The 25,462-nt window shown below is 36.7% G+C and overlaps 1 protein-coding gene across 1 annotated transcript in view; it reads right to left on the bottom strand.

Moving 5' to 3' along the window:
• adcy1b (adenylate cyclase 1b) overlaps positions 1 to 25,462 on the bottom strand; it is a 44,620-nt gene that overhangs the window by 13,157 nt on the left and 6,001 nt on the right. Inside the window, exons 2-10 of the mRNA XM_079379327.1 lie at positions 24,510 to 24,659; positions 23,665 to 23,783; positions 17,416 to 17,527; positions 8,172 to 8,299; positions 6,445 to 6,603; positions 5,456 to 5,597; positions 3,984 to 4,139; positions 3,034 to 3,228; positions 1,026 to 1,123 (exon numbers count right to left, since the gene is read on the bottom strand). Coding sequence (XP_079235453.1) covers positions 1,026 to 1,123; positions 3,034 to 3,228; positions 3,984 to 4,139; positions 5,456 to 5,597; positions 6,445 to 6,603; positions 8,172 to 8,299; positions 17,416 to 17,527; positions 23,665 to 23,783; positions 24,510 to 24,659 — 1,259 coding nt within the window. The remainder of the gene's footprint in view (positions 1 to 1,025; positions 1,124 to 3,033; positions 3,229 to 3,983; positions 4,140 to 5,455; positions 5,598 to 6,444; positions 6,604 to 8,171; positions 8,300 to 17,415; positions 17,528 to 23,664; positions 23,784 to 24,509; positions 24,660 to 25,462) is intronic.

Genomic DNA, 25,462 nt, shown 5'->3' with positions numbered 1-25,462 from the left:
GAGCACCAGAACGACCAGACACAGGAACAGTTTCTTCCCTCAGGCAATCCATCTCATGAACACTTGAACTCTTAACAATAAACATGAAACACACATCTCTATTATACTAATACATTATTCATTCACTTGTTTTTTTTTTATTATTTCAAATTTGCACATATCAGACCTGTACACACATAATTGTCTATATTATATATTGTGTTTTTGCTGTTTTGTACATTATTCTTTTAACATCTGTGTCCTGTCCTGTTGCTGTCTCTCTGTTGCACTGTGGAGCTTCTGTCACTACAACAAATTCCTCGTATGTGTAAACATACCTGGCCAATAAAGCTCATTCTGATTCTGATTCTGAAAATCCAGTCACATTCTATAGCGCTCAGCAGCTGCTTTCACATGTCAACATGTGGGAAATAGATGAGAACTTCTTTAGTTCTTCTGACAATCACTACAATATTTAACTTTTTTTTTTTTTTTTTTGCTTCAGAGTGCTGGGCATAAGGTAATATTACCTTATTTAATTTATTTTTATTCTCTCATTTCTGAGTTTCCATCTCGCAATTCCTTTTTTTGTTTGTTTGTTTTTGTTTCTACCATGGAATAAAAAAAGCACTTGTGCCTTTTTATCTCACAACAACTCCTTTTTTTCCTCAGAATTCTGCGCTTATATTTTGCAATTCTTTTTCTTATCTGAATTTTGAGTTTACATCATGCAGTTGTTTTTATAATTTTTTTGTTCCCACCAAAGAATAAAAAAAAAATCATTAAAACAGTTAATCATTAAAACAGCTGTCTTAATGTCTGAAACAATGCATTCTCTTCAATGGCACCACATGTGTGTCATGTATGTTCTGTTTTGGTTTTGTTTTCTCTGTCACTATTCACCTGAGTTCTCATTTATCATTTGTTGAGATTTGCTTTCACTGGAATAACCAAGCCTGTAAACAATAGAAGGGAGTGTTCCACTGAGTGTATTTGTGTGCTGGACCAGGATCCGGTGTGATGGAGTGACGCTCAGCTGTACATACTGTGGCATGATGAGCAGGTAGAGGATTCCAATCAGAGCCGTGAGGACCAGAGACAGAAGCACAGCGCCAGTGAAGTACTCGTCATTCAGCTGATGATACTGGAGACACACAGCACACATCACGGTCAAACACTCTCATATCCACAGCTTACACATGCTGAAAAACTCTGACCTCTTACAGCAGATCAAATACACATCATTCAGCTGAAATCCACACGCTCATCCCAGCAAATATTCTGTTCTGACCAAATGTTCTGAACTGTAGCTGGGATGACTGAGGGTTACACCTTGTCCTAACCAAACATGACATGATTGTTATGAGTACTGCTAATATAAGGCCTATGATGCAAGAGTGATCCACAGAATAGTCTTTTAATAATGAATCCAAAATTAACACAAGGAATCCAGGAGCTAGGGTAGCACAACATGTAGAGACAAACACACCTCATCATCATCAATAACTGGTAAAGGAACTGAACCAAACAGGGAGTACTTGTGGTGCATTCATGTCATGTCTGATAGATCGCATTCACAAGTTGAACACACATGAACACCACCACAAAGTCCTTATTATGAGTGGGAAACTCTAAATTTTCTTTAAGCCCAGAGTATCTGAGTTAGGGGCTTGTCAGTGAAAAAATGTGTTGAATGCAATGGACACAGCCAAAGAATATAGATATACAGCATCTGTATTGATGGTAAATATGTTGAAATGAATCAAATTTTAAAAAAAAATGTATGCACAATAAAACTATATAAGTTACATATGCAAAATATCATATCATTGTATACCATAGAATATATAAGGATTCAGATTACAACGCCGTTAAAAATTAAATAAAAACTGAAAATAGCAAAAACATGTGGCACATTCTTTATTCATCATTTTGTATATATACATAGAGTTAAAAAAAAATAGAGTTTTATGTAGAAAAGTTAAAACGGCATCTTGTTCCCACAAAAGTGACTTGAACGCACCTGACGTCGTAATTAAGATTTGTCAACTCATAAGTACGAATGTCCCAGGAGGACTTGAAAGCAGCATTATACAGAAACTAAACGAGGGAACTAATGACTTAACTGAACACAGGTGAACTGAATGACATGATCAAGAAACTGGGGAAAACTAGGTCAAAGCAAGGCTACTAAACTAAAAGTCCAAAACCGTAACAGTGACGCCATTACACATGATAAAATCTTTTCCATATTAATCAGAGATGTTGTCTTACCAGCCACAGTGGTGATACGTGATGAGCAAACTTTAAAACTTTTTTTCTTATTTCTGTGACATTGCAGCTGGAACAACATGTTAATAATAATCAAGTGCTGATTATGTGCTTTATTTCATCTTAAACGAGTCTAATAGAGTTTGAATATCATTTTGTTTAATCATTACAGCTTTTCTCAGATCTTGAAAATAAACTAGAGGAAACAAGTGCATTCTATCTTAGTGTAAACAAATAAGTGTATTTAGCAACACAGAATTCAATGAAGTACACTCTTAAAAATAAAGATGCTTCATGATGCCATAGAAGAAACTTTTTGTCTAAATGGTTCCATAAAGAACCTTTCTGCGTCACAAAAGGTTCTTTGTGGCAAAATAAGGTTCTTCAGTTTATAAAAAGGTAAAAAAGAGATGGTTCTTTAAAGAACCTTTGACTGAATGGTTCTTTGTGGAACCAAAAATTGTTCTTCTATGGCATCGCTGTGAAGAACCTTTTAAGCACCTTTATTTTTAAGAGTGTACTTCCATTTTGTTGTGAGCGCAGTACACTTGCAGAGAGAGACTCTGCCCACACACTATTCTGATCCTTGATTGATTTGTCATGTCTGTGTGGATAGACAAACTGCTTATCAATAGAATCTTACTGAATCTTATTAAATCTTATTCTGGTTAGGAGACAGTGGTACAGTGTTTGAATCACAGGTGCCCACAGTGCCCACAGAAACCAGAACTATTTTCTGTTCACCACAGTAACGGCAGGTTAAGCTCAGCACAGGACTCTCACCCTGCGCTCTCGCTCCGAGTCTTTGTAACTGAGTGTGAGGTAGTGCAGGTCAGCCGTGTCGGACTCCGTCTGCCGGGCCTCGATCAGACGGCTGATGTAGCGGTTGACCCGTGTCCCCGGGTTGCTCTGGGTCGCGTTAGCCGCTGCGGAGGTGCGGTTCCTGAGCTTCTCCGGCGCCGAGCGCAGCACCCTCCTCTGCCAATCACAGACATGACCACATGATGAGGCTGTGAGAGGGACAGCATGAGCTGAACAGCAGATCTCAGACACGTCAGTATCAGCAGACACAGGGAAACCGCTATGGATTCATTCAGCATTATGTACTGGAAAAAATATATTGTAACATTTACGGTAAAAACTGGCAGCTGTGGTTGCCAGAATTTTACTGTAAAAAATACGGTAGCAACATTTTAGGTTTTACTGATTTAACATAAATTCACATTTATATACCATAATTTCAATCAATCAACTGATACAATGCTAATATTGCAACCTATTGAAGAATTTAAATCTGTTTTGTACCTTTGCAATACACTGACAACAGGTGGTGATGAGAAAGTCACATGATGAACAAAAGCCCATCACAAGCAGCTTTTAAATATTAACATATATAGAAGGTGAACAGTGTCATTCACACAAACACTAAACATCATCAACACACATGAAACTAAAATAATGCAATAAACATTAACGTAACAACATTAGATGTAAAATACAACCCTAATGGACACAACTGATGAGAATAAACTAAGAATAAACATGATTATTTCAATAAAAAAACACTGAATGTGAAATGTAACGTGGGAATTCTGAGAATGTCTATTTACGGTTATTCACTGTAATGTCCAATACAGTTTTTCACCGTACATACAACGGAACTTACCGTTAACCAATTAACATGTTTTTACTGTAATTCTTTACAGTCTTTTACCATTTTTTATTATTATTACCTTGTCCCCATCCTCACAGTTCATGACGTTGGAGAAGGGAATCTCAGCCTTGAACATCTTGCGGCAGTGCATGAGCTGCACCAGCAGGAAACACACCGTCTTAAACTTCATCTTTTTGGCAGGTTTGATGTCTGACAGGATCAGACCAGGAAAAATCTGGAAAAACACACACAAACTGTTCAAATCATGTCAGTCATATTGAACAATGGCATATATTCACAATAAAAACAGACTGTAAAGCGCATTTGTATCATCTGAAATAACTCTGAAATGACTTTTTGGGGAGAATTTATAATAATGGCAAATGTGACCCTGCAGCACAAAAGCAGTCATCAGTAACACAGATATATTTGTAGCAATAGCCAACAATACATTGTATGGCTCAAAATTATACATTTCTCTTTTATGCCAAAAATCATTAGGACATTAAGTATGATATTGTATACATTTTCTACTGTAAATACAGTAGTTTATTGAGGGAAAAGTCATAGTTAATAGTGAATAAGTGTTCGCTATTCTAAAGTGTTACCATATTTAGATTTTTTTGCTCCCTCAGATTCCAGATTTTCAAATAGTTGTATCTCAGACAAATATTGTCCTATCCTAACAAACCATACATCGACGGAAAGATGATTTATTCAGCTTTCAGATGTATAAATATACTATTGCATGAATAAATGCACACAAGTGACACATTTAGTTTATTAAAACATTGTGAACATTGTTTTTAAAAACTACAGTCACACTTTAGTTCTGTAATTCTCAATATTGTCTATACCTTTTGCCTCAATAAAATCCTAATTTGCTGCTTATTAATAGTTAGTAAGGTAGTTGTTAAGTTTGGGGAAGGGATTTAAGCATAAAGGGATCTAAAATATTCTCATGCAAAATAAGACATTAATATGTGTTTTATAAATACTAATAAACAGCCAATATGCTGGTAATATGCATGCTAGTTAATAGTAAGAATTGGTCCTTAATGTATAGTGTTAAAAATTACTAAAATGTAAAACTTTCCAGTTTTCTAGTTGTGATTGTAACGTTAATTAAAACTTAGAAAAAAAAGTTTCTTAAAATATTCTACTAAATTTATTTTCACCGAAAATATAACATTATTTGAGGGTTTATTTTTACTATTCTAAGAGTGTTTTCTCTCAATATTGAGAATGTTTATTAACTACAAATAACATCATAAGGATGCATAAGGAACATTCATCAAGTAAAAATAACGTTGTGAAGATGTTCAAAGAATGTTGTTGTAAGAACGTTTTCTCTCAAAATATGTGTTCAATTCAATTCAAGTTTATTTGTATAGCGCTTTTCACAAAGCAAATCGTTGCAAAGCAGCTTTACAGAAAATTATCACATAATACTACATTACTACAGTTTCTACATTATATTTAGTAATAGCTTATCAGTGGTGATATGTTAGTGGAATCTGTGGGACTGTTCGGTGTTATCAGCACACACACCTTCCTGCGGTGAGATGGCACTATGAAGAAGGTCTCGATGTCGTGTTTGAGCAGGAACGAGTGTCTCTCGCGGCCGTTTCCCGGCTCCACCTCGTAATCTCCATTCAGACACTCCAGCGTGGCGCCCGTGATGTGCACCTTCCTGTAGAACATCCAGACAAGAAGAGAAACCGCTCAGGGTTCTGCATTGTAAAAAAATTCAACTGCACATTTTCCAATTTACAAAACCTTTTGAGTTTCAAATACTAAAAAATGCTATTTTCTTGAAACTACATGAAAACCCTTGTCAGACCAACAAAATTACTCCAAAATTAAGCCAAACACAATTTTCTGGACAAAGAATTTAATATTGTCGAAATGTAAGGCTTTGTGAGTTCCCAGCATGCATTGCAGCATGAATAAGTTACTGTTATAGGATTGTTGTTTTGCTGTTTGCGGACTTCATTTAAACTTTTTTATTGCTGTTTTATCATTATTATTAGTTATGTGTTGTACTGTGATGTAAAAAGCTCATCCTTTTAACATTTGTTGATTGCCAGTGTTCTTGAGGTTTGTGTGTCTAGTTTTGAGGCCTAGAGTATGTTCAACCGCTTGTATCTGTTTCCTGGATATCTTAGTCCTATAAGTCGTTTTTACAAACAAAGACAATGTTGTCTACATATTAGACTAAGTTACCCATTAATGTATGTAATTCGTGGTGACTTTTTTTTACACATTCTTTTTTCTTCCAGGAAACAGAAAAAAATAAATATAAATTACCTCAATGACATTAATTGTTGTTTCAATTGCTGTGAAGATAATTTTTCTATTAGCAAAATAAGATTTACATTAGCTCAACGAAGCATCTTTACTGAGTAGAACTAAAAAACTATTGTTGAGTGAACTCAAATGTCTTACTGCATCAAGCTGCCTTATTTTTTATGTTTTCTCAACTGTTTATTGTTTAGAGTGTGGAGAGGAGTGTGATGCTGGTTGTTTGAGCTCCTCACCCCGGCAGACCTCCAGCCTCCATCATGTTGGCCAGCGTCACGTCGTTGGACCACACGTCATACTGCCACTTTCTGAGGCCCAACACGCCACAGAGCACCCTTCCCGTGTGCAGACCCACACGCATGTTCAGATCCACCTCTGTAGCTTCAGCCACCGACCTGAAGAACACAATCCCGCTCAGCAGCTCACCCATAATCAATGCATCGAGATTTACATCAAAAGTGCTTTAAACAGACAGAAGTCAAACTGTTTGCACTAGCTGTCAAAAGGCTGGAATAATTCAGATTTTTTTACATGTTTTTAAAAGAAGTCTCTTCTGCATTTATTTGATCAAAGATACAATAGAAAATATTATTACAATTTAAATCACTTTTTTCTGATTATTAGCAATGTTGAAAACAGTTGTGCTGCTGAATATGTGAATATTTGAAACCGTGATACATTTGATTTTTTCAGGATTCACAGCTGAATAGAAAGTTCAAAAGAACAGCATTTATTTGAAATAGAAATCTTTTGTAACACTGTATATGTATTTACTCTCACTTTTGATCAATTTAATGTGTCCTTGATTAATAAATTATTTATTAATATAATTATTTTAAATAGAAATGTGTCAATTTCCACAAAAATATTGTGCAGCACGACTGTTTTCAACATTGATAATAACGATAAATGTTTGTTGAGCAGTAAATCAGTATATTAGAATGATTTCTGAAGATCATGTGACACTGAAGACTGCAGTAATGATGCTGAAAATACAGCTGCAGATCACAGAAATACATTACAGTTTAACACATATTCACATAGAAAACAGATGTTTGAAATTGAAATAATATTTCACAATATTACTGTATTTATAATCAAATAAATGCAGCCTTGACAAGTGGAAGAGACTTATTTCAGAAACATGTAACTAATTATTCCAGATTTGTGATCAGTGTTGTGTATTGTAACATGTTTATGTCTAGCTGTAACCAGCAGGTGGTGCTGTCAGCAGATAGATACAATAGCACATATACAATTTAGAGTGATAACTCCAGAAGTTGCAGAATTTCACCTTTTTGTTGCTTTGCCATCAGATTTGTTGTTAGGTTAGAGAAAAACTCTAAAGTATTTCAAAATAGTAATGAATAAGATATGCAAATATATGAGTTCCTGGAGGATAAAGTGACACTGCTCTTTTAAATCATGATTGTAGCGATTTGAAATAAAAATCAAATCCACATACAGATGTGTTGTGGCTAAAATAATCTTCATCAGGGATAGTTCACCCACAATAATTAGCTCACCCTCATTGTGTTGCGCTGTTTATTACACAACATATCATACAACACATGAGGGAGAGTGAATGATGACAGAAGGATCATTTTTGGGTGTACTAACACTTTACAAAGTTAAAAGCCAAAAATAAATGAAGTAGAATAAAATAAAATTAAATAACATTTTAAGTAGGACATGTTGCTGAAGTTTTATTTCAAAAGTTCAAAGGGTTTCATTGATATATCAGAAATATTTCAACAGCTTGTTTCCACACGGGTCTGATGATGATTTGATGAAGGAAAAGTACACAAGATTCATAATCTTAATTCAGACGTTTGAGACTGACGGATAGGAGCCAGAACAATCCTCACAGGAGTGACCGGAGAAGCAGTGCTGGATATAGTACACACTAGAGTGAAGTGTGTGTGATGGAACACTAAAGCCTTGAGAAGAGCCTCACACTCACGTGATGGTGTCGATCATGTCCAGACCCATCTCCACGCAGCAGTGAGCGTGATCCGTCTTGGGCTGCGTCAGGCCAGACACACAGTAGTAGCAGTCGCCCAGAATCTTGATCCGCCGGCAGTGATTCTCCTGCAGATGAGCACAGCAGGAGGAAAAACTGTTTCACACCACCAGCGGCAGAAAATATAGGGACTGTCATGGCTGATTTGATGTGACTTTCTGACAACACAGTGATTTGAGTATAAATGTGACCCTGCAGCACAAAATCAGTCATGAGTATATTTATAGCAATAGCCAACAATACATTGTATGGCTCAAATTATTGACTTTTCTTTTATGCCAAAAATCCTTGGGATATTACAATTTTTCTCGATTGCTTAAACACATATCTTGAAATGATGCCTCTTTTTTGCGAGACTCTAAACACGAATACATAACTTGTAACTCAATTCCCCAAACTTCATATATTCAGGTCAAAACAACTCAATCTTGCTGAAAAACCAAACTTTGCTCTCAGACATGACACACAAACCCTCAAAAACACACACAGACTACAACACAGTCTTACACACGGATGAGATCAATTCAAAACAATACTACAAAACCCGGTAATAAGTGTTGCTTGTGGTACTCCCCAAGTGTTCTATTCCTCAATTTAATGTCCTGTAGAGTACAGTACAATACAGCAAACAATGGGGTAAAATCCTCTCGCATGCCTGAAGTCCTTGTGTCATTGTTCACTAACAAGATAGGCTAAATGCTTATTGATGTTGTCAGTATAACACTGCTCTCTGTTAGTATTACCTGATGTAAACTATGGCATCAGTTTGGATGACAGTTACTGTACTGAAATCCAGAAGCCTGCACTTCTTATGTATGCCATAGATCCATTTCAAAAGTATAAATGTACACGTTACTGTATGTGGGATATTGATTGAAAAAGACTGGATAGGATTCACAGTTACACTTTTACTAGTGGTCTGACCAAAAAACAAAAAACAAACAAACAAACAAAAAATATATATATATAAACACACATTACAACGTCATTATGAAATAGAAAAGAAAACATATATTTATATATATAAATATATGTGCACAAAAGCGAAAATAAAAATTAGAAAGGTAAAGGTAAAAATTACAATTCATGGCAAATTGATAAAAATCTAATACAAATGTGCAGAAAATATCATTGAAAGTTTACCGTTTTTCTCAATTGCTAACACACAATTCATGAAACAACCACCACTTTCTCACAACTACAAACACAATCTCAAAACTACACACCAACCTGGGCAAACTTCAACCTTCCAGGTCAAAGTCAAACATTTTAGTCAAAAACAAATTCTCTTTTGTCAAAATCTAATCTTTGGTCTCAGATGACACACAAACCTGACAAATACACAGACTATATTCCTGACTAGAGAACACTAGTGAGATAACACGGTTACAAAAACCTGCTTTTGGGAAACAGGAGACATCTTGCTATTCAATGACTGCTACAGTCTGCAGCAGAAATAGAGCGGTGCAGATACAGTACTGACTGTAAAGTTATCTTACAGTAGATGAATAGCACTAGAAGAGAAAAGTACAAAAAAACAAACGAATAGTCATTTTTGTACATTTGAAAGTTAAATGCAGGCTGACCTGGAGCAATGTGACGTGATCTCAGTCTTTCAGTCCACATCACATTCACATTAGTGATTTTAGGAAGCCAATTAATTTAAATATAATAATAAAATATAGTAATAAACATTAATACATAATATTGTAGTGTTGTTCTTACTATTATTATCTCTAAGACAAAAATATTTTACAATATAACTTCACTTAAAAATAAAAAATAATATTAAATTTTTTTAACAATACAAAAATTGAATACTTAAAAAATACTTAAGTCTTAATTTCTTTATTTGCAAGAGTTAAAGCTTTTTCATTTTGAAACCTGCAGGGAATAAATGAAGCTTCTGTGACAGGAATAAAGACACTTCTCATAAATCATCTGTTGAATATTACGTGAATGTGAAAATAAAGCGCTGTCATAGAGAGGAGAGAGAAACACATCTGTATCAGTGCATCAATAATGTGGAAAAGCAGTATTGAACTGTTTCATATATTTCAGTATTGATTTGTATCTTAAATCTTCTGCACACATGTAAATCAGTGAAGCACAGTACATCTCTCATCCACACCATGTCTGGGGCTGGTTGATTATAACGGAAGAGCTCGAGCTCTGTTCTTTCACTTGAAGTGTTTATTAGGTGTTACACAATCTGCATTACAATCCAGTCCAAAATAAACCCAGCGCTTTTCACTTGATTTCTGCCGCTGAAGTTTTAATTGTCAGACTCATCAGGATGGCTGTCATTACTGAAAGTGCTACAGACAGATCTGTTGTCTTCATACTGCATCTGCTGCTTTTCTCCAGTGCTTTCTCTTTATATCTGAGACTGGTTTGATGTGTTGAGCATGTAGATTCTGGAGTTTCACTGGCTTACGTTAATAGTACTTCATTGTCCATATTCACATCAAAACAAAATTCTTTATCAAGTTTACATTTATACAATTAGCAAATGCTTTTATCCAAAGTGACTCACAAAGAGGAACAAAGCAATTCATCAAACAGTCAACAATATTTGTAATACATAACTTTTAGACAACTAGATTAGAAAGCAAGCTTGAGAAGAGAAGAAATGCAGAGTAGCAACAAACTGTTTGCAGAGGCTCTCAGTTATTGGAGCAAATTTTGTTTCAGTGCTAATTTAACAATAATAATAACAACAATAAATGTCAATCAAATTAACATAAATCACTTTATATGAGTGCAATCACTGACTGTACTTTTTGTTAACAATAACTCATGTCTCTCTCACATACACACACACACACACACACGCACACACACATAACCACACACATACACACAGACACACACACACACACACACACACAAACCACACAGACACACACACACTCACACGTACACACACACAAACACACAGACACACACACACACACACGCGCGCACGCACTCAACACAGCACAACACCAGATGCATGTCTATCAAATCAAAATGTGTTGCTGTTGAGGAGAGTGTGCTGCTGGGCCATAAACAGCTGGAAAATCACACATCTACAGACCAGGAGATGAGAAAGAATCTTTTCACACCAGACAGAAAGAAAACACCTAGAAATATCCTAGCAACCGCATAGCAACGCCCCAGATTCCAGCTCATATCTGCTGTGACTGATGTCATATCAGCCGTGACAGACTCACACATCTCTGAAGACACAGACCTACATCTGCCACTCAACTACAGACACACTCATACACACACACTCACACACACACACACACACACACACACACACACACACACACACACTTGTTTCACTATCCTTGTGGGGACTCTCCATAGGCGTAATGGTTTTTATACTGAACAAACTGTGTGTGCTATTGCCCTACACCAACCCTACACCTAAACTTAGCCCTCACAGGAAACATGCTGCATTTTTAGATTTTCAAAAAAACTTCATTCTGTGTGATTTATAAGCTTGTTTACCCGTGGGGAATGAGTATTTCTGACTCCTGACCTACAGCTCCTCTATTCACACTAGTGTCACAGAGTCAAGACCACCTAAAACCAGACCAAGACCAGAGAGTGTCGAGACTAAGACAAGACCAACACCAACAGACCAGCGCTCCTCAAATTCATCTGAAAGATCCACATTTACTGCCTGCGAAACATCTTGGTAAAATAATGGGCTTTTACAGTACAATTACAACTGCATAAATAATGTTATGAGATCAAAAATGTAAATATAAAATGTATATATGGAAATATGATGGGAACATTTATTTACATTTATTCATTTTAGCTGACGCTTTTATCCAAAGCGACTTACAATTGCTATATATGTCAGAGGTCGCACGCCTCTGGAGCAACTAGGGGTTAAGTGTCTTGCTCAGGGACACATTGGTGTCTCACAGTGGATTCGAACCCGGGTCTCTCACACCAAAGGCATGTGTCTTATCCACTGCGCCATCACCACCACAATATGAAACTAAAACTGGCAATAGGTGACAACAAATCCCTTGTTCAGTAATGACATACCACTGTGTCACAGACAACAGTTTTAATTACATTTGTGAAAAAGAGCAAAAACTTGTGTTTAAAATTAAGTCTAAATATGTCGCTAACTACTAACTTCGTGTTTAATGAATGTTTTAAATCAATACAACGTTTGCAGTTGTGCTCATATTCATGAAAACAGCTTGCTCTTGTTATATTGCTTAATAACTTTTAACATGTTACTATGAGATGCCCCTGGACTCAATTTTGTATGCATTTGTATTCATTTTGGTGATGTATTTTTTTTACACAATCATCTTAGCCTGAGACAGAGACCTTCACAAATGATTTCATTTAGTTTTCATTCAGTTACTGTCAAATAAACATGCTTTGTTCTTCATGGACAAAATGCATACTGTATTTCTACTCACAGATTTCAGACCTTCCTCACAAGTGCTCAAGCTGTCAGAAATGCAGAAAATAGGTCACAGAAATGATTACCTTGTAGCTATTTGAGGTGCTTTCTGTTTGGATGACAGACATCCTGTTGCCAAAGGCTTGTCACATTTCTCAAAAATAATCTGGGTAATGAATTCAAAGACTAAAGAAAAATCAGAGCAACAATTTGTCTAATGAATATATAAATTTACCAAACTAACCTCCCTGCTAAAGATCTGCTCTGTATGAGATGTGTGACTATATGAGGTATATATAAAGAGAGTATTATTAGACTGTCTGCTTAATGTCTGCTAACCTAACAGTCTAATGAGAGTTAGCAGACATGTAGTTGCAAAGTTACCTATAATAAGTGGAATGTCTAAAGTGGACTATTGAAAGAAGGTGTTACCAAGAAAACAAAATCTGGAGTGTTGCTCTTTCTCAGTCAGGATTCAGTCATCTCAGAGGGAAAGTGAAGCGAGTCAAACACTGAAGCTTGAGTGTTTAAGTGTGCCGTTGAAACACAAGTGTGTGTGTCTGCCATGGAAACAGAGGAGCATAAAAAGCACAGAAAGATTAAAGTATATCAGCATCATCACAAACACTGCATACATTTGCATCATTAAGCTAAGAGCCCTTCGGGAGCCACAACGTCTGTTCTTCACTCTTCAGGAACGAAAGATTATTAGATCTCACACTGACAAATCTGTGCCAATTTAGCCTCTTAATTTAAATCTAAATGAGAAGAAATGAGGGCAAAATAAAGCAGTAAGCCATCTGAGACAGTGAATATGAACAGAGCTGCTCAGAATACACTATAACCCTAAATCCAGAAGACCCAGACAAATGTCCAAGTGTTTCACAACAGGAGGTTTCTTTTTAGGAGTAAAATAAGCTCTTTAGTTAATTTCATGTTTTGCCCTTGATGTCTCTATACACCAGTTACACCCGGTCAAACCTACAGTATGAAAAAATACAGTAGGTTGCTAAACAGCAGACAGACGTTTATGAACTGGATGAATCAGACAAGTGCTCTCATTATCATCATCATCATCATTATACAGCAGCTAATTAGGAAAACACATGGGTAATTCCCAAAGCAAAAAAGGCCTAAAAAGAGTTATCTGGGGTGCGGTTCATGCAAACTCTGCTTTTGATGTGAACGCAGTCATACTAAATCAGTTGATGATGAATTTGTCAAACTGTGTATATATGTGTTTACTCACTCACTTTCCTGATAAGCATGACTGACGCAGAGGAGATAATGCATCGTATTTCTGAATGCAGAAATTGTCTCCAGCATTCTTTTGAACCTTTGCATTAAAGTCATGACAAATAAACACGTGCTTTCTGTGTTGGCGCTTTGGAAATGTATCAAAATTTTCCAAATCTGAAGTACAAAAATGAAGCGAGCAAGCATCCATTAATTTTGCTGTCTTTCGCATCATCGTTACCTAGTAACAGGGGTAAACTGCTGTCACTCTAATGACACAAATGCACCATGGTTCAGAACCAAAAAACACAGTATGAACACAAACCAGCAGGGGCAGTGGAGGGGGGGGGGGGGGCAGTCAAACTCGGGTTTGGACCAGGCAATCAAACCATGTCTGAAAGCACCCTAAAACATACTTAACCATGGTAAAACCAGTGTAATGCAACACCAATATGGCATGACTGCAATATGCACCATAACAGATATGATTGCAACATCAATATGGAAAAAGTGATTTTTGACAGGGATGGTGCTCTACTTCAAACTGGTTACATCTTTCATTTGCTTAATAGCGTACAAAGGATCTGCACATCAATGCAGGATAATATGAAGATATGAAGTATGAATATGAAGATGTGCAGTGGGCTTAGGTTCTGCCATTCTCGGTGCTGTCAAAAGAAATATCCCACCTCAAATATATCAGCCAAACAGCAAAACAGAATATATAATTAATCACAGGTCTTGTGTATGCTTACTAAACTGGTCTCATGAAACACATCCTCACTGTAATCCTGATCCATAACTGATCCACGGTCAGCTACAATCACAACTGCTTTCCCACAATGCCAAGCCAATGAATCTGCACGTCACACCATATAAACACTTAATTGGATCAAACTGAACCTCCTGAAGTGGTTTTTCCCAATGAAGAGCGTTCCACTCCACAATCCTCTTACATGTTTTATTACTGGCATCATTCCCACCACTCGGTTAACCTAACGACTTGAGAAAGAAAAAACAAAAAAACAATACTTAACCCTACAGTGATGCAATAACCCTACAGACTCATGTCAACCCTCTCATGTCAAAACTGTATTCAGTCATCTCTCTCTTTTATTTTTTAATAAGACATTCAGGAGCGGAGGAAAGGAGCAGATAAAACTCTGCGGCTGGCACAAGTTCACTCCAAATCATCATACTAGACCTGTCCACTGCCTTCAACAGAGGATCTATCAGAGGATCTATAGTTCAATGATACAAGCAGATCCTTTGGGGTTTTTTTGAGGCAGAGGGTAAACATTGGGGTGCCACAGGGTTCAGTGCTTGGTCCCCTCCAATTGTCCATATACACAACCCCTACTTACAGACGATACACAGCTCTATCTCTCTTTCTACCTGGCAACCCCATCATCTCATCTCTGCGTGACCTTCAGACATCTAGGACTGAGTGAATAAGCTCACCTCATATAACCATTATAACCACGTCAAAACAACGCCTACAGCATTAACACTTTCTGTTCCTGCAAATCTCTGCCAGATCTGCTGAGAACATCACAACTCTCACGAGCCAGCTGAAGATACTCCTCTTCCACAGGCATTTAATTCACCCACAACCACCAAAAATACAGGCACTGCCCATGTTTTATATTTCCAAAGCAACCTGCTATGTCCTTCCCGTTCTATTCACTTCTGCACTAGTTCTGGTTTGTCTTGGAACTACAATAATAGGGCTCTGTTAATACTGTTGACATCTCTAGGATAAATTGCCTCCATATTTCCTCATTCATAAGTGTGTGTTTGTTTTGTCAATTTGGATAAAAGCATCTTTTGAGGTGCATTTAGTACATTTTTCTTCATTCAAAAAAGTTGTACACTTAAAGAAACAGACAATACTATAGACTTATTTCATGTCAAATCAACCCTGGCTAAAATGTTTGATTTTGTCAACTTTTTTTTTTTTTCTGAAGGAGGACAAACATAAAGACTTGATGAAAGCTAAAATGTTAAATATCTCAAATGTGTATTTACTGAGTAATCCACTATATTGTAAAGGATGGTCAAAATTACCATTTTCATCTGATATTCAGAGCCAAATTACAGGAGGATAAAAATGACTTTAGAAAGACGGCAGCATCATTATGTAATTTTCACAAAGAGATCTGAACCTCTGTTAGTCAAATCTGTTGACTTCAGCAATCTTTGTTGCATCATACTGTACCCCTAAAGGGTCACACGTTTTTGAGATATCAGTAAATATATACAAAGATAATGCACAACAAACCTAGTACACATACTTCAGACACAGCATGAGAATGGAGGCAGAGTTTAGAGTGATTATATGGACAAGTATGTGTGAGATTCAGCAGAAAGTCCAAACAGAAGGAGTATGAGCGGACGAAACGAAAAATGTGAACAAACTGACCCTGCAACGAAACAAACTCACACCACAGACCGACAATCACACTGAAACCCTGAGCGCAGACCTGCTGAAAGGCCTTCTGACGCTGACAGAAACATGTCTGTGTAATCCATGGATTAAAGGATTTCATAGGCACATGTGAATGTAAGCTATTCTAATGTCTAGATTACATCGAGATACATCTACATGTTTACTTGAACAGGCACACGTCTTCACATTAAAGCACCTTCACCTTCACAAACCCTAACGAAGAGAGACAGGAGAGATTTAACCGGCTTGAGTGAGTAAGAGACTGAAAACGACTCTGATTGAACTTGTCCTTCAGCAAGCTGAACATTCTCATCCTAAAACATCACTAAATAATATTCAGAAAAAACATCGTCAGAAAATATCTGATATTCTAATATTCTTTTATTTATATATGTAAAATAAAACAACCTCTGCTGTTTCAGTACTTTTATAATGACCAGTATATAGGCCTATGTCAAAAGAAATCCACATTCTGGGTCAAAAAGTTCATGACCTTCCTCAGTGTTTTAATGCCAAACCAGAAAGCCTTCTAGAATCACACAAGTCACATGATAATATTCATATATCGTATTGACAAATAATCAGCCCCACTCCCCCCACAATTTTTTTAAAAATTAATTTATTTTTTTGAACGCCAGATAAGCCTCTCAAAGTGAAGACGTTTCCTAAAATCTGAGAGAATGTGTGAAATATCGATGTCTCTAATATAATCAATGAAGCGCCTAATTACTTTGGAAAGGTGATTTCCTCTGTTTGTTGTATCTGTTGTAGATGTCGGTGCTCTATATAGATTACTTTTATGCTACTACTACTGTGAATTTAGATACAAATAAAGATGCTGTGTGCTTGACAAGATGTTTGTGAAGCTCTTTCACACATTTAACTCTCAGGTTTGATGGAGCTCCTGAGGGATCAGCCTAACATGATCCCACCGCTGTCATCGTTTCATCTTTATCACATATAACTCTCTGATTATTCATAACTTCCCCTGCGCTCACACCTGTCCTCCTGTTGCTGTTGCCAGGGTGTGAAGTCACCATAGCAACAGGCGTGAACCAATGAGAGCGACTCACCGTGGCGAGCTCGTCAAACTTGCCGAAGAGCTCGTTGAGGAGTTTAACGAGTTCCTGAGCCGTGCACTGCGACGCCAGACACGTGAAGCCCACGATATCCGCAAACAGGATACTGCAGGAAAAGCACACGGAAAATAATTAGACGCTTCCTAAGACTTCACAGGAGGAAACACAAAGACATGCATTTGTTCTCTTGAGGAGACGTTTACTCTCAGAATCTGCTGTTTGTCCTAAAAGAGATCTATCCTGTATTTATACTCTATATGTGCTGCTTTATTTGAATCTGGGTGTTTGCTCCGTCTGATTGAGGTTTCAGTCAGTTATTTAATGTAAGAAGTGAACTGTCAGGAGACATCAGCTCTGGTCTGTGTGAAGGTTCAGTCTCAGAGGGTCTGTCCCGTATCTGTCCATCCGTGACGAGTCAGTGAATCAGACCAGAATGAGGCCGCAATTATTTTTGTGAAGAAAGAACAAAATATAGACCTTAATATTCATTATTGGCTTCAGTGTTTACTTTAAATCTTTAAATGAAATCTGGTCAGTGAGACTTCAAATTCACAGTCAAATCAAACAGCTGTTTGTGCTCAAATCAGTATTATTTTAGTATCACTGAGATCCTGTTATAGTTTATCAATATTTTGTTAATTACTTACAGCTTTTATTTTATTTTTTTAATTTAAATTTTAGTTAAAGATTTGGTAATTTATAGTTTCGTAGTTTAATAGATTATATTAATTTCTATTTCAGTTTTGGTTTTAGTTATTTTAGAACATCAAGTTAAACTAAATTAAACTGAGAAATATTGCCTTGGAAATTAGATGAAATACTTTTTATACTTTATTTTATTCAGTTAATGTTTTTTTTTTTTTTTTTTTTTCAACTAACAATTTTTTTGAATGATTTTAATTTTAGTTTCAGTTGAACTAGAACAACCCTGATTCAAGCTTTGTGTTTTAACTCCTCTGTGATCAGAGCATATTATTCTGCAAGCACTATTCATAAATATATCATCTATGAGCATAATAATTGAAATCAAAGACGTTTTATTCTGTATATTTTGGTGTTTGCTCATCTAAAGTTCTTAAACGGTTCCAGAGCTGTGATTAATATTGTTATTTGGCAGACAGAGTTGTTTTTCTGATGCCAGCACACAGCAGTTATATCAGTCCTTCCATAAACAGCGTGATCTTCACAGGTGAGCGAGAGCTGATGGAGAGATTACATCAGAACAAACCCTATGGGTGCCACATTTATTTCTAAAGCCTTTTATCCACCTTTTTCTTCAACGTGGAAGTAAGCCTATGGGTGAGACTTCAGGTTCATTAGCCGCTATAGGTAACTAACGAGAAGAATAACAACGTGCAGTAAACGGCAAAACTGATTGCACTACAAGCCAGTGTGTTCGTAATTAAGATAATACATTTTACATTTATTCATTTAGCTGACGCTTTTATCCAAAGCGACTTACAATTGCTATATATGTCAGAGGTCGCACGCCTCTGGAGCAACTAGGGGTTAAGTGTCTTGCTCAGGGACACATTGGTGTCTCACAGTGGATTCAAACCCAGGTCTCTCACACCAAAGGCACGTGTCTTATCGTGTGTGTGTGTGTGTGTGTGTGTGTGTGAGGGGAACAGGGTCACATCACAGCAGAGTGTAGCCTGTCAGAAATACTCTTAACCGCGGCTTGTGTGCAAATACATACAAGCATCATCATTGTGTCTGTCACGCAACTCTGTTCCCCTCACGGGCTTGAACTGATAAGACTAACTTGAAAGCTGAAGCTCGTGATTATGGTAACGGGAGTTACATTTCCGACGAGTGCTTGTGGTGTTCGGCCAATCACAATGCACTGTGTCAGCTGGCCAATCAGAGCAGACTGCACTTGTCGGAAGGAGGGAAGCGTTTGAGAGAGGCGGGGCATAGAGGACCTACAATAATGTACAGTTTTTGAAAAACAATGTGTTTTTTAAAGCATGTCAACATATTCTGTTACACAAAATACACAAAATAATGATCTTTAAAAAAGCATCATATGACCCCTTTAAATGTCCTAATTGAACTATGGTCTAAGCCCTGTTTGTGAAACCAGGTTTTTTTTCTCAAGCAAATATATCTTGATTTAATAATGTTGATATATTTGTATACGTGAAAATAGGACAAAACAGAGTAAGAGACTCATGTTTTGCAGAAGTGTGTTCAGTAAACGGTTCAGATCAGAACACACTACAGCTCAAGCCTCACTGCAGTGTTAGAATAAAGCCACACATGAAGCAGATCTGATGAGGGTTTGTCATGATCACACACACACACACACACATGGACACTGACGTCCAGCTACATCTGAGCTGTGAAACACACGGACTGAGAGTGAGGCGTGTGTGTGTGTGTGTGTGTGTGTGTGTGTGGGCGCGTGTGAACACTGAGACGCTGTCATAGCGCAGATGTCAATATAACCACGCTGCCATAAATTGTTTGCTGTGAAAGTTTGAATGCGGCTCCATCTGTGACAGAGATCATGCCGAGGACGAGCAGAATCCTTCAGTCAATGACGATGCTGAGTGACAGATCATGTGATCGCTAAGGTGTTTGAGTGATTGTTAACCTGTTGCTATGTGGTTGCTAGGGTGCTATGAGTGCATCTGATCAGTTAGTGTAAAAGTTCAATATTGTCTAAAAGGTTTTTATCAGTTTGATCAAATAAAGAGTCATGATAACACCTGATGTCTGTAGTTCCTTATGGTAAAAGAGTGAAGTGCACAATATTATAAAATATTATATATAGTACATATTATATGCTGAACATAACACTGTGAAAAATGCTGAGAAATATTAGTTGGTTTTTCAGTGAAATCAGTGGGCTCTGATAGCAGGTCCAGAACCTGATGGAGAGCACCCATCTTATATTCCAGCAGGAGCGTGTCTGATCTGCTCCAGAAATATCTCTCAGCACGAGCGTTACGCAACACTCTTTAGTGTCCATAGCAGTAAATCCCTACTGAGGTTTAATCTGAGGGCCGGTGAAGGCCAACGGCGTCTCAGTAACATCTCAATACACACACACACACACACATATGTTGGTATGTGTGGTTTACGGGGCCTCTTCATAGGCGTAATGGTTTTTATAAATACAGTAAGTATAAGCTGTATACAAAGTGACCAACATTTGGTTTTCGAGCGCTGAAAATGGGCAATATTCAACAATCTGAAAATGGAGCCTCATTGACATCTCCATATCTCTGGGACTCTACGATTTAGGGCCTTGAAAAGAAAAGTTTATTAAGAACTACAATCTAAAATCATATTGCGATATCTTTAATACTTCTTGAGTTATAGGCAGCTAAACTTTGGAAAAAGAATATGTATGGCACTCATACAGGTATGTTCGATGCAGTTATTTTGACAGAAGGAAACAAGATACATTTCTAGTTTAAACATTATTTGTTCTTCAGATATTCCTCTTTAAATGAAAAGAATATTTTTGCAAAGTGAAACATTTGGTTTTTTACCACTGAAAATGTGTACAATTTATCGATTTACTCCTGCAGCCATATTGAAATTCCAATATCTCTGGAACCAAACCAAATAGGGCCGTAGGAATTATGATGCTAAAAGGAGAGTTTGTTAAGACCCAACTTCTAAAAGGGCATTTAGATATCTTTAATACTTCTTGAGTTACAGGCATGCAAACTTTGGAGGAAAAACCTTTACCCCATTTGCTTCTAAATGGTCACCATTGGCACATAATGCAACAAAGATTGCTAAATTGAACAGATTTTACTAACACACTACCAGTCTCTGTGTGAAAGTAGCATTATGATGCTGCCATCTTTCTGAAGTCATTTTTACCCCCCTGTAATTTAGCTCTGAAACTCATTTTGACCCCCCTCTACAAAATAGTGGATTACTCAGTAAATATTAATCCATGACATTTAATATTTTGGCTATCATCACTAAACATGTTTATCTATCTTCAGAAAAAAATATTAGCAAAATCAAAAATTTGAGCCGGGGACCTCTGGTTGAGCTGACACAGAATGACCCAATCATGACTTAAGCATGAGAATGCTTTGTGATTATTAAATAAAGCAAATAAAAATAGATATGCCACACTACTGACATGCAGAAATTTGTAATTAAGTTTATTTGACTGCCAAATTAAAATTATGATGTGCAAGAAAACCAAAGAAATTAAATTATTTCAAGTCTTTGTCTTTTTTTTCAAATGGCACTGTATATATTTTATATCCATGTGTCCTGTATATTATTAAGCTGCTGTTATACAGTCGATCAGCTACAGAGAAACACAGAGGAATAAAACTATCAGCAAACTATCAGCACTGATTTGTACTGATATCCAATAGTTCAGAAAAGCAACTCTCAGCGCAGTGAAACAATATATCGATCAGCTTCTAGTTAATAGAGTCTGTTCTGATTTGATGTTGGCTGAGGTCCAGACAAACTCGCATCAGGCCGGTGAACGGGTCAAAGCATCACGTCATGTTTGACATCAGTGCTGGGTTTCATGAGTTCTGCAGTACACTGACATTCACTATTACATGTCTACTCAATACTCCTATGATCCAGGATTCTCCTTAGATATTGTATCCATGCAGATTAAACCAGACCAAACTCAAGGACTCAAGCACTGGGTGTAATAATGCTATCCAGAACAAGACCAGACATGATCATCCAAAGAACACAGGCAATAAACTCAACGAGAGTCAACTAGAAAACACTAAAGACACATTGAGAAGCAAAGAGGACAGTTACAAACACTCTAGAGCCGATGAGTATAAGAGACACAGCTGGACAACTGTGATCCTGTCCTGACAAAAATTATGCTTTTTGACCAAAAAACCCTCTAATTTGTTACAGTTTATTTGGTGAGGTTTGATTCAAACCGCACATTTTTATTTAATATTAATCAAAAATACTTATTTTCTCAAAAACAAACAAACAAACAACAACAAAATACAAAGAAAAAATATTATTAATCTTTTAGATTTTACTGTAGTTATATATATATATATTTTTTTTTTTTTTTGCTTTTTTTTTTTGCTTTTACAACTTAACCATGAACAACATTAGCTATAAAATTAAAGTAGAATTCTCAGTTAAGATAAAAGTAAATCATTTTGTTAGTAAATGTTTCATTCAGTTCTCTTACTAATTAAAGGTAACTTTCGAGGCTTTAATGTTTATCGTGATGTCTTTTTAAATAAGCATCATCTGTTCTGTTTAGTGCTGTCAATCAGTTCAAAAAATAAATGAATCATAATTAATCCCACCTAACATTAAAGATTTTAAATACACTTTTATATTGCAATGATTTCAAGTTACAAAAGTCATTGATTTCCTCTTTTTTCTTTTGTTCTTTGATGAACAGACATCACAGCAGCTGGTTATTAGGTTATCTGGCTGCTATTACTACTGCTGAACGTGACGCGGGTCTGACACGCATGCTCATAGATTCATTCGCGCTTTAATATGAAATGATACAGGCTACAGTGTGCACCGACGTATTTGTGCGTGCGACTGAAGAGCACAGTATATAACGGCTGACAGGACAGGACAATTGGTTTTTACTGACATATGACCTGACCACATCTCATCTGACCGCAGTTCACTGTTGTTCTACTGAAGCTGCTCGTCACCTGTACATTTCCCACGCTAGTTCGACTCTCGCCTGCCGCTGAGGCGAGGTTGGAGTGCTGAAAGTCTGCTGTTTGATGTGGTCATAAAGACATTCTGTGTCTAAATAAACACAATTACTGCCAAGAAAAAAGAGACAGAAGCAGCAGTTGTGATCGGGGTGGCTAACTAGTTAAATATTAACTGTGTTAAATATTTCTAATGCTGTTAAACTGGAAACATTAAATACCTGTGTTAATAGCACTATTTCTTTTATTTTCTGATTCTGTTATGTTCCTGTTATTTTCTGTGAAGCTGTGAACAAAACTGTTTTTTTTTTTTATGTGAGTGTTTTTTTATGTGAGTGTTATTGTTGTTGCTTTTTTGCCAAACTGAACAAAACAGGTTTAAACTGGAAACCATGATTTTCCATTAGATTTGTTTGATTAGACTTGTTTGACTGTGTACTGATGAATGAAATGAAAAACCACTCCTAATCAAGATTCTCGCTCCGACAGCATCTGTGATCATTACAGCCGCTGAAGCAGTTCCTTTACTCACAGGAAACCACTGCATTTGCACAGACTAGAGATGAAGCGCATCAGTCGGCGTTACCTGACGTTGTCGTGCCGCTGGATGTAAATCTTGTGGAAGATCCTCTCTGGAGGTTTCAGGAAGTCCTCCTTCATCTCCATGGCCACGTTTCTGGGCAGCAGACTCATCAGCAGACGCTCCTGCACGCGTGCAATCATCATCATCATCATCATCATCATCATCAGAGACACGTGAGACAGCAAGAGCATCAAAACAAACCTTTCTCAGGAAATTCAATTAATATTTTACACTCTACAGTGATATTCATGGGACCTGTTACCATAAATTAAATCATTGCATGTTTATAAGTTTACAAACTCTAATTTACTGATTTAATTAAACATTATAAGCTGCAAACAGTTCTGTTGAAATAATATTGTTGATCATTACATTAACTTAGCATTGTCTAATTCAAACCTAAACTTCTTTGTTGATTGGTTCTTAAATAAATAAATTAATTAATTATTCAATTAATTATTTAATTAAGTTTGTAAACTGGCCAGTGGATTTCAAGTTCCAAGCATGCTTTGCATTAGGACTGGATAAGGAGAATAAATATTGAAATTGATGCTTTATTAGTGAAGTGAATGGCCTGCTATGTAATGCTGCTATGTTTGCTGGTTTACCAGAACTACCAGAACCAGATGTTTCCAATGGCATCAGTAATGAACTGAAAAAAATGTGTTTATGCTATAAATGAAGTTCCTCTAACTTGGTTGGAATATTTCATTAGTTGTCTTAACTCAAACAGATTGATGCAAACTGTTGCATGTTTTTGTTTTTTTATGAAACAGTGTTTAGAGTGGAGTTGTATTTATTGACAGTGAGGTTTTGATTGTGTTTATTGTATATCTTATGACTGTGACCTGTTTCTCGTTCTCGTCCTCCATGCGCAGTCTCTCCTCGATGCAGTTTCGGGCCTGCAGGAAGGCTTTGCGCTGCACTCTCTCCGTCAGGATCCGAACGAACAGACCCGACAGATTCACTCCGGTGAAGAGCAGCATGTTAGCTACCAGCTGGAAAACACAAACCCTACAGCTGAAACCACATACTGAACGACAATACATGCTCACAGGATCATATAAATGATGACCACTGATGGCTGCTGTCTGTACAGCTATAGTACACTCTAGAAAATGCTGAGTTAGAAACAAACTGGTTAAATGTTTGACCAACCAGCTGGCTAGATTGATTTTACTCAACTATTGATTAAAAAGTAGTATAAGGCTGGTTTAAAATGAACCCAAAGATTGTAAATTAAAACTCAGACAGTTAATTACTAGAGGCATCAGTAATAATCAAAAGGTGAATATTTATTAATAAGCAATTTAGTTCACCCAAAAATGAAAATTTGCTCATGTTTTACTTACCCTCAAAGCATCCTAGGTGTACTGTATATGACTTTCTTCTTTCAAATGAATCCAATTGAGGTTATATTAATATGTTTAATGAAGTGAGAAAAAAAGTGTTTATAATGTTTGAAATATGGATATTTTTCTTTCAAAAATGCATGGATTCCCAATAGGAGGCCTTTATTCACCCCCTGGAGCCGAGTGAGGCACGTTTAATTATGGAAGCGCTTTATTTGACTACGTTTGGACTGATGAACACAAACACCCACCTACACCCATTCTAACACTTGGAAGAGCAAGGACCATTTCTATATATAACTCTGATTGGATTCATCTAAAAGAAGAAAGTCATATGCACTTAGGATGCTTTGAGGGTGAGTAAAGTATGGGCTAATTTCCGTTTTTGGATGAACTAACCCTTTGAGGGGTTAATACATATGTATTAATTAATTATTATTTATTCAACT

Source organism: Barbus barbus (assembly GCF_936440315.1).
Source record: "Barbus barbus genome assembly, chromosome: 26".
Taxonomy (NCBI): domain Eukaryota; kingdom Metazoa; phylum Chordata; class Actinopteri; order Cypriniformes; family Cyprinidae; genus Barbus; species Barbus barbus.
Note: the sequence above shows the minus strand (reverse complement) of the source record. Positions and strands in the feature narration are given on the sequence as shown.